Raw genomic sequence first — 10,738 nt, 5'->3', positions numbered from 1 at the left:
CTAGATAACCAAGACAAATACCTTCCATTCCATATTTTTTGAACACTTGTTGGACGTTACAGACTAATGAAACGGATGTCCATTCTGAATCGAAAGCTTGTTTGACAGTTTCTTCAAAACCAGGCCTATCCAGCCAAAATTATGCAGTTCAGCTCCTCCGGACTTGAATCGTATTAAGCACTTGTTCCTCTAAGCGTCTGCGTTCCATGTCAGATTGAGTGGTAAAATAAAATTCCACATGAGGCTGAGTTGGTATGCACTGAAACCTCTCGCTCCAAAGTTGTTTTCCATGAACCCGATCTACTTTACTTTGGAGAAAGAAACAAGGACGTTTAATCCACCTAGATAACCAAGACAAATACCTTCCATTCCATATTTTTTGAACACTTGTTGGACGTTACAGACTAATGAAACGGATGTCCATTCTTTTGGCTGAGATGATAGTCAGGTGACAAAGCGTCTTTGTAGGATCTTGCCAAACTTGTCTTTCTTTTCTTCCTTGCTAGATAGACCGTCTTGAATTTTGTCTTCATAAATTCCATCAGGAGGAATGTTGGAGAAAAAATATACTAGTGCTGGTTGGGTTTTTCTTTGCTTTCCAAACCTTACTGCTAGATGCCTCCACCTCAAAACTACCTATTAGTATTTAACCCACAACGCCCCACTAAATGCAGATGGACACTAATATTATCACATCAAATCACACTAGCATTTTCTACCACTTATGGACCTGTATTTGTTTAATCTACAAATTAAAATAATTCACTTTTACAACAAAATAATGGACCAGCTTTATTTTACAAATCCAAATACATATATTATTATTATTATTATTATAATTATTATTATTATTATTATTATTAGTTTTTAACTAAACATACTGAACACTACTTGTTTCCTCCTTCACTTTCGCTACGCATCGCAACTCACTCGATAAACGACCATACTCCTTCTGGGCCTCTCCTAGTTCAAATTTAAGCTGCATCACCTGCACCCAATCGATTATAAAAACCAAAATTAAACACAATATCAAGCCCTCTAAATTATGATAAAATATTACATTAATTAAATGAATAAAGTATAATTACAAAATTTACCTTGAGATTGAGTTGTTCTTCCGCCTTCGCAAATTCTGAACATCTAAAACAAAAAAAAAACAAATTGTTCAACAAACAGAGTTCGGTTATCGTGTTGGAATCACAATCACGTTCTCAAATTAAGTTCTTTTTATTTAAAATAGCAATGATAAATAAAGAAAATAAAATGTGGGAACAATATGTACAGAATTAGAATACTAACTTTGCTTGAAGCTTTCTGTTATCTTCAATCGCACTTTCCGCATCCCGGGTTTTGTTCAAATCAGTCTACAAAAGAATAATAATATTATTCACGTGGCAATTTGAACCCGTTCACTTATAAAAGGGTTGACGTGGGTTATATATGTTATCTTTAATGGTCCAAATGGATTTTAAGATATCCGGTCAAAAGTCATTGGAAGTCTTTTAAATGCATAAACTCTCACATTTAACGCATTAATCATTCACAAAACATAAAAAAATAAATATTTAAGTGCCGTGACGGTTTGAAACAAATTCATCTTGACCCGTTACACAACCCACCCAATTTCTCATCCCTATTATTGAAAACTAGGCCTGGTCTGTAAACGAATCGAACTGACACGAACGGAGCATTTACGTGTTTTCGTTTAACTTTAACAGAACAAATGATCGAACACAAACAATTAAACAAACATGGGTTTCTTGTTCGTGTACGTACGTTAAGAAAATGAATGTGTTTGTGTTTGTTTATGTCCATTTGTTAATAGTATAATGAATGGTTCACGGACGTCAACGAACATCGATGAAAGAAGAAAAGTGACAGAAAACCAATTAAAAGTAAACGCGAACATCAACTTGTTGGGGTTGAAGAATTAATGAAAGTCACTTAATTGTAATGGGTGATATTTAATTTAATAAAAAAATAGACTACATTGTAATGGACCTAAGAAAATTAATACATAAAGAAATGTAACCAAACAAACATAAACTAACAAACACAAATGAATGAGCGAGACATGTTCATGTTTGTTCATTTAACTAAATGAACAAAAAGTTCAGTTCATGTCCGTTGTTAACTAAATAAACAAACTTCCCGCAGAACGATTCATTAGACGTTCTGTTTGTTTACAAGCCTAACGAAAACAAATTAGATAGAAAAGTGCTGAATTACCCGATTAAGTCCATTGACAGAATTGACCTCCATCCGGGCATCTGATTCAAACGTTATGGGTTCATAACATGATTTCCTCTTCAAGTTTGACCCTTTTTAAACAGAAACAAGGAAAATTAAACAGGGTTAATGAAAAAGAGAGAAAAGCATTTTCCAAAAAAAAAATAAAATTGATCACTCTTTTATCATATTAAAAGCAACTTACAAGAATGGACCTTATGGTTTACCCAAATTACGGATTTGATACTTACTTTTCAAAAGTTACACCTTCTAGACAAGACATTTTCAAAAAAGTAACACAATTAGTCCCAGGCTCCCAGCTCAGAATGGTGTTAACATTTTCTGTCAAGTTTTTTAAAAATGACCAAAATACCCTTATACTTTAAATATTAAAAATAAATAACAAATCATTAACCCCACCTCTCTTTGGAAAATGGCCAAAATACCCTTACCCTTTATATATTAAAGATAAAATAATAAAGGTGCTGCTAAACGTACACCATTTTTACTAAATATACACCCGCCTTAACTTTTTAGATAAGAAACTATTACCCCTTAACATTATTTATATACATGTTAGTCCCTACAACATATTTTTCACTTAATAATCTTCACTACATATATCAAATTAAAAAATATCAAGTATTACTATTAATTTATTTTTTTAGTATTAATATTGTAAATATTTATCATATATATTTTTTTTAATTTTAATAGTATATATATTTATAATATCCTTATTTTACCTCTTTATCTTTACAAAAAAAACCCGAAACTCGAAAACCTAAAACCTTAAACCCGAACCCTAAACCCTAAACCGGAAACCCGAACCCTAAACCGGAAACCCGAAACCTAAACCCGAGCCCTAAACCCGAAAACCTAAACCCTAAACCCGAACCCGAAACTCTAAACTCGAAATCATAAAAAACGCAACATGTAAAAAAAATATGAAATCCTTATTTTTGTGCTAATTTGGTAATTATATGATTTCAAGGGGTAATATTAAAGTTGGTTTTTCCAGAGGGGGGGGGGGGTATGACAAGCAACCAGGGGGGGTACGTTTAGCCTGACCCAATAATAAAATAACCGGCACCACCTCTCTTTTAGTTAAAATATATGATTAACTCATTAGATATATGATTTATTATTTTAATTGTGGTGTTTAAAGGGTAAGGGTACTTTACTCACTAGAAAAAAAAAACATGTTACTTTTTTAAAAATGTCTGGTCTAAAGATTGTAATTTTTGAAAAGTATGTAATCATGTATCAAATCCGTAATTAGGGTAAACCAAAGGGACCAACCATGTAACTTGTTCTTAATATATTTTTTTACATTTCTAACCTGGTTGGAAACCTGGAGGGCAGCTCGGTTGCTGTACCATGTGTGACAACGGTTTTGATTGAAACGATGTTCTGCTGTTCATGGTAGTTATCATTGGCGGGTTTCTAGTCGTGTCACCGTTAGTAAAGAATTTCTTCATGGGAGCGGGTTGTTCGGGCCCATGCTGGTAAATAAAATTAGAGGCACCCATGGCAGTTGATGGTGGCCTCGCTTTTTTATGAAATTGATAACCGATCAGTCCACAATGGTAATCCCTGCAGAAAAAGAACCAAACAGTCAGTGAACAGCTTGTGAAACGTTAGATGTGAAGTTCGTTTATTTGATAAATGAATGAACATGAAAACATGTCTCGTTCGTTTATCGTGAACGTTTGTTTATATTTGTTTATGTTCGTTCTTCTACTTTCATTTATGTTCATTAATTTGTGTTTGTTTATATTCATTTACATTGATTTTCACATTACTTTTTACTAGTTTTAACACAGTTATGTTTGTTTATCTATGATCAGTTACTTTACGTTCGTTTATATTGTTAACGAACAACATAAACAAACACAAACATGCCGTTTGATTAGAGTAAAATGAACAATGGTAATCCCTGCAGTAAAAGAACCAAACGTTTGTTTATATTTCTTTATGTTCGTTCTTCTACTTTACGTTCGTTTATATCGTTTATATTGTTTAATTCATGTGCGACCGCTTGTTTGATTAGAGTAAAATGAACAAACAAACACAAGAAACCCCGTTCGCTGAATAATCATGTTCGATCGTTTGTTTGGTCAAAGTTAAGCAAACGAACACGAACACGAACCTGCTCATTTCATATTCGTTTGGTTCGTTTACAAGCCTAGTTACACGTGGCAAGATGAACAGGTTGGTTAACTGGTCACAACAGCTTCAGGTTTAAACGAGCAATCTTCAGAATAACTTAAAAGAGGCAGAACTGGGTTGGGTCAGTTTGCTCCGTTCCCATTATAGCCAAATTTAATTGTTTGACCTGTAAAATATAAGTGAGTCGAATTGCTTACCAGTACTCTAATGCCATTTCTTTTAACCGATGAACAAGTTTTTGATAAACAGAAGTTTTCTCAAAATCTTGTTTATCATGAGTGGGCTCAATAAAATTTGCTTCAAGAATACCTGTAAATAATATTTTTATTGTAAGAAACAAACTAGTTTTGCATGGGATCCGCAGAATTTAATTTCTTACCAACTACTCCTCGCCCTCTGTTTGAAGAATAGCTAACCACGGGCCAAAATGGCTGAAAAAATGCACAATATTATTACAATTAACATACAGATTTTAGAATAATAAAAAGGCTATTTAGAATTGTTTATGCGTTAAACATTATTTGACTTTTAACCCCTATAACATGTCTGCCCGTTTGACATGTTTGAGATAAAAGTTAGACCCCTTCATATGTAAGCAGGTTGAAAATTCTAAAATGGTGTTACTCTATGGTTTGAATCGGAATCGAAAAAACCCGAAACTGATTCAAATTTCGAATAATCAAATCGAATCCTTATCAAACCTGAATTCCAAATTCAGTTTTCGAATCAAATTCGAATAGAAAATTTTCAAACTGACCCAAGTCGATTATTCGAAAGGGTTTTTGACAGGGGTGTGCAAATAACCAAAAAAACGAAAACACCAAAGCAAATAACCAAACCGACGATGGTTTGATTTCATATTTTCGCAAAAACTAAACTTTCAGTTCGGTTTTGTTTTTGCATGTAATACTAACCACACCGAATATGCAGACTTTCATTTTTTATTTTGAATAGTTTTTCATAATTCTCGTAACCCAAATATTATAACCAAAATTATAATAATAAATTAATAATTAATTAACAAAAATATTTACGTCCAAAGTCATTATTTTGAGACTTATATTAACTTCAAGCCCAAATGGCAAAACCGAAACCGAATACAAACCAAAGACCAAAAAACCGTATATGATAAAACTGAATATTTTGAATTCAAACGAATTCGATTTCAAAATGTTGGGGTGTGATGGATCGGTTTTGGGGGCAAACTGGCAGTTTCAGTTTTAATTTAAATCCAAATAAAGAAATAGAAAGAAATGATCACCAGTATCAGGCGGTTTTTGTGGTAGACATTAAATCCATGAACATTGACAAGGGGCGCTTCCTTAGCAAAACCAATCGTTGTAACCACCGAACCCTAAAATGACCAAAAACACCCTCCCTTAATTATTATTTTATTAAAATCTAGAAAACAATTATTAACAAATTCAATTCAACCTCAATAGGTTTATACATGACAAATTCTGTGTACTTCAAGTCAGTAGCAACGTTATGATACAACACAACTTTCCCACACAATGCCATTGTAAAAGTTTCGGGTAATTTTAAGTACAAGATTGATAAATATGCCTGAAATTAACAAAAAAAAGTGTTAGATGAAACTGTTGGTAAAATATAAATTATTATATACATTGATAAACTTACGCGGAGAGAATAACGAAGCCGGTTTGCAAGATGTTCGTTTGTGGCTTGACGAAAATTGTCTTTTCCCTTGTTAGGTAACTTAGGTACAATCCGAGTTATACAAATATCCTAAAACCAAATTAATTGCAATTTACATCTTTATATGTTTCTCATGGGTTTATAAGGTACTCTCCCAATTTGTAAATTGTTTAAGAGTTCGTCTATTTTACTTTCACATAGAACGGGGTATGTTCGTGTTCGTTCATTTAATGTTAATTGAACAAACGGTTGAACACGGACAATTAAACGAACACGGTTTTCTTGCTTGTGTTCGTTCGTTAAGAAAATGAATGTGTTCATGTTCTTTCGTTGATAGTATAACCAAACGGTTCACGAATGTAAACGAACTAACTTGAGTAACGAACATTAATGAACGTAAACATACAAACATAAATGGATTTAGATGTATGGACGTAAAGAACGACCACGAACATGATTAAACAAATAAGACGTGTTCATGTTTGCCCGTTTAACTCAACGAACATAAACGAACTTTTCTCTAAACAGTTCACTAAACGTTCGGTTCAATTACAGGCCTAATAGTTAGTCGAATGGGTCAAATAAAAATATAAACATAAAGAAAAACATGTCATAATATTCCCCTAAAGTGTGTTTTAATGAATTAACCCTCATAACTCATAAGTTGTTTAATTCATAAAACTACTATAATATTTTTGACATACGGCCTACTTATAAAACTAATATTGTAGAAAAAAATCTTGAAAAAAGTGTTTCTAGGAAATCAAATAAGGAGCAGTCAAAACCTCAGGATCCGAGTCAAAATCAAGCTCCATACTCCCGTCTTGATCAAGCCACAGATGGTATATGATGATTTTTGTGCCATGAGAACCAACATTTTCAAACTACAGATCATTAAAAAAAAAAGAAAGAAATAAACTTGTTATGTAAATAATTCCAAAAATCGAACCAACTACGACTCAACAAGATAATATCCCCTTGGTTTTTAAAAAAAAGTGATGCTTTACATTGTGAGTTAAAACCTAATATTTTATAAACGCAAGTATAACATGAAGCATTAATTGATTTGAGTTTATTGTTATGAAATATGATATGCTTACTAAATTTTACTTGCTTTTCAAGTCGCAAACTAGAAGACCACAATTACGACCATATTACTGTTGAGTGGGTTGATTTGTGTTATTTTCAAAATAAAACGAGTCTAATTAAAATAGCTGAAAATGGAATGGGTCAAACGGGCTAACAGATCAAACGAGTTCGTTTACCTGTAATACAATGCATAGAACCTCCTTGATCAGTTTTGTTCAAAGACTCGGTTTATTATTGCTATAATACTTTTTTTGTAATGACATTTATTCATGAATCAACTATTAGTTCTCATGGAGTGGGAACAACCGAACAAACTTACTTGTTTAAGTAGTTCCTCTTCTGTTGAAAATGGAGACCATCGCAACAGCATAGACATATTTAAATTACGATTCTCATTATCTTTTGATTGTAGGCAAACAAAAGAGTTTGTAACAATGTTGTATTCATAGTGAACCTGCATTTCCAATAAAACAACTTTAATCATATATTAGAATGTATGTCTAATAATTAATGAATATGTTAGTAATAATTACGGAAATGATGTCACCTATAATAATAACTTAAATATTTGAATATATCAATTTATAAGAGCGTAACTTGTAAGCAATAACAATAGACTTAGTGTGACACTTCGACTCAATTGACCCATTCCCCTGTTAGATACCTTTTTGTTATTGACCCATTTGTGAAAACTTAACTCAAATCAACCCATTTAAATCAAAACTGCCAAATCATCAAAAAAAAAGAAAATAACAGGAACAGCAAGTCTTACCATGGGAACTACTATTCTGTCATAACCCTCTCGAGTCAAAAATGTATATGATAAAAGTCCAATGCTTTGAGTCATTCTCCTGCTAATAAGAACAATGATAGAATTCAAAAGGTAGATGCATAAAGATAAGGGGAGCTAACTAACTATGAAATCAAGAAGACGATAAACGTGATTGAGGTCCAGAAATTATGAGTTTGGACACGAACGCATTTTAACTCATTGATATTGATGACATGAAATAGATACAAATTAAACCTGTTAGTTATGTTACGACTGAAAACTATGACATCAGCTCCAAGCCTCATAGTACTGGTCTTAAAGCCGTTTCCATCTGAGCATAGTCTATTAATAATAAAAGGAGTATATATAACTTAAAAAAGCTATTAATCTAGAACAATGAGTACATACACTTTCCAATCGCTGATACTGATGATTTATCTGAAAAACCAAAGCTCAGACACCGACGCATAGCTTCCGGATCCATCCCGTTTCCATCATCTATAGTTTGAATTTTGTTTTTTATTATGTCATACTTCTAATAAAAAAAACGTTATTTGTAAAGCAGAAGATATGCTACCTTGAATTAACAAAGCAGGGTTCCCGTTTCTTGGGTTTAAGGTTTTATCTATAACAACAAACGTGGCCCCATTTTGTATCTACACAATAATATGAACTGGGTATGAGAAGCATATAATAAAATAGCAGCATAATTGTCCAATAAAATCATCATCCCCGTACTCAATAAATCCCACCAATAGCAAAGCTATGGTAGGGTCTGAGGAGGGCAAGATGTAGACAGCCTTACCTCTACCCCGTAGGAATAGAGAGGCTGCTTCCAGTGAGAATAAAATGGATAGTATAATTTATTAATGTCCCACTTACAGTTAATTACCTTTATCCTCGAATATTGCAGGTTTTCCAATTCAGTTGGTAACTTAAAAGGGTAAAATTGACATTCTGATTAACAAAACTTGCAACAAGTGCAGATTAACTATTTATTAAAAATATATAAACTACCCAGACATAAGTATATTGCATCCACCCGACCAGGCCCATTTTCGACCAGCACCAAGATTACCCGTTCTTTAGGCATGTAAACGAATCAAGCACGCGGTGAACCGCTTATGAATTATTCAGCGGGAAGTTTGTTTATTTAATAAGCAAAGTTAAGAACGAACATGAACACATTTCTCATTCATTCATTTATGTTTTGTTTACGTCCGTTACGTTTGTTAGCTTGCATTTGTTTAAGTTTGTTCATATTTGCGTTCACTGATATATTCATTTACATTTTTTAGACCCGTTACAATCTAATCTAGTTTTATGAAACTAGATTTCACCTATTACAATTCAGTCTGGTTTATATCAAAATTTTTAGGCCCAACATAGTGGTGTTCACGTTTACCTTTACTTGGTGTTCGCTCGGTTGTGTTCATTCATCTGTGTCCAGTTAGTTTGTCCGTTTACATTCATGAACCGTTCGTTTACACTATTAACAAACAAACATAAAGAAACATGCACACGCTTATTTTCTTAACGAGCAAACACAAACATGAAGGTCCATCCATTTAATTGTTCGTGTTCGATCGTGTTAAAGTTAAACGAACGGCCTGACTCATTTCGGCCCACACCAAGATTACCATTTGAAAACATGTGAATACAAATTGTAATATAAAGATGTGAAATCAGTAGCAGTTTTATTACCTCATCCACTGCATTGTCAATAAGCTCTGCTATAGCTGCAAAAAGTTAAAACAAAAAATTAGTTAAACATGTTTGTAAACTAATTGTATTCAACGTATGTTGAATTTATGACAGTATATGCTTATATTGCACTACTATATATATTTTTGTGAATCTCAACATACCACCAAAAACCCATTTATGAGAAGTGGCATTAGAGTGAAGAAATCTTGGGTGTATATGCAGATAAGTTGAACCAGCTGCAAAATCATTTTGTCACAAGATCCATTAGACATACATATATACATACAATAAAAACATAGGACTGATAATACATTGAGTTGTGGGCTTAGAAGCAAGCTCATTATTGTAGACTCCAGCTTTCCAGAATTGCCTAATTATAGGGGCTTCGCAAACTGGTGACGTGGAACAAAGGTTTGTATAGTCAGCGGTTGACTGTTCAGAGATGTTGAATAAGTTTGGTTCTAATTTAACACCATCAGCATCCATGTTTGCATGAACATTACCACTAAGTAACTCTTTCATTCACTGAAACAAACATTCGGGATACAGTTAGCATCTTGCAGAAAAATGTGATTACAAAGAAGATAAAAAGATTGATAGAACCAAACCAGATGATTCTTTATATAGAAAATAATGACAATCTGGACAAAATACAAAACCAGCCTGCTTTAGAGAGGTAGGTTTCCTCTGATCCCTATTTATAAAACCTTTTTTGTTAAAAAAAATAATAACTATTATAACTAGAATATGATCAAAAGTCAACATGGTTTATTATGAAAATGATATTGTTACCTATTTTAGTTACGAAAATACCATAAATGGCTATTTTGGTTATGCAAAATAGTAATATTTAGCTCAAAGTAACCATAAATAGCATGATCAAAATATTGAAAACAAACAAAGTAACCAATAAAACCTCAATCAAAAGTCAACTCTTTGTATATTTAGGGTTTAGGGTTCAAAAGAACACTTAATATACTATGGTGGCATATTTCCGTTTAACATATTTTGTCCCAACGATCCCATACGTAAGGGCGTTGTTATTGTTTAGTGTAAAAAAAGACCACCCACAATTGAGAAGAAAATGCAGGTTAAAAATCCATAATAATC

At 32.8% G+C, this 10,738-nt stretch overlaps 1 protein-coding gene across 1 annotated transcript; it reads right to left on the bottom strand.

The window, feature by feature from the left end:
- Nucleotides 1-871: 871 nt before the first annotated feature.
- LOC143626455 (protein MICRORCHIDIA 6-like) lies at nucleotides 872-10,224 on the bottom strand. The gene is made up of 19 exons (XM_077096544.1): nucleotides 9,940-10,224; nucleotides 9,790-9,864; nucleotides 9,626-9,660; nucleotides 8,499-8,577; nucleotides 8,330-8,419; nucleotides 8,177-8,252; nucleotides 7,922-8,000; nucleotides 7,469-7,603; nucleotides 6,846-6,944; nucleotides 6,043-6,150; nucleotides 5,836-5,967; nucleotides 5,663-5,755; nucleotides 4,781-4,832; nucleotides 4,599-4,710; nucleotides 3,572-3,825; nucleotides 2,230-2,321; nucleotides 1,300-1,364; nucleotides 1,098-1,140; nucleotides 872-988 (listed from the first exon to the last, which is right to left on the bottom strand). The coding sequence occupies exons 1-19, from the start codon at nucleotides 10,148-10,150 to the stop codon at nucleotides 872-874; spliced, it is 1,947 nt and encodes a 648-aa protein (XP_076952659.1). The 5' UTR covers nucleotides 10,151-10,224.
- Nucleotides 10,225-10,738: the final 514 nt, after the last annotated feature.

This window comes from Bidens hawaiensis, unplaced genomic scaffold (genome assembly GCF_021521415.1).
Source record: "Bidens hawaiensis isolate Kalapana, Puna unplaced genomic scaffold, B.hawaiensis_p1.1 tig00004364_1, whole genome shotgun sequence".
In the NCBI taxonomy this organism is placed as follows: domain Eukaryota; kingdom Viridiplantae; phylum Streptophyta; class Magnoliopsida; order Asterales; family Asteraceae; genus Bidens; species Bidens hawaiensis.
Note: the sequence above shows the minus strand (reverse complement) of the source record. Positions and strands in the feature narration are given on the sequence as shown.

Bases quoted from the DNA above. Each gene is read 5' to 3' on its own strand.
- LOC143626455 (XM_077096544.1), bottom strand. From the start codon at position 10,150: ATGAAAGAGTTACTTAGTGGTAATGTTCATGCAAACATGGATGCTGAT. The intron at 8,578-9,625 runs GTAATAAAACTG...ATTATTGTGTAG, and splicing joins TTGACAATGCAGTGGATGAG to ATACAAAATGGGGCCACGTT. The intron at 1,141-1,299 runs GTTAGTATTCTA...TTTTTGTTTTAG, and splicing joins AACAGAAAGCTTCAAGCAAA to ATGTTCAGAATTTGCGAAGG.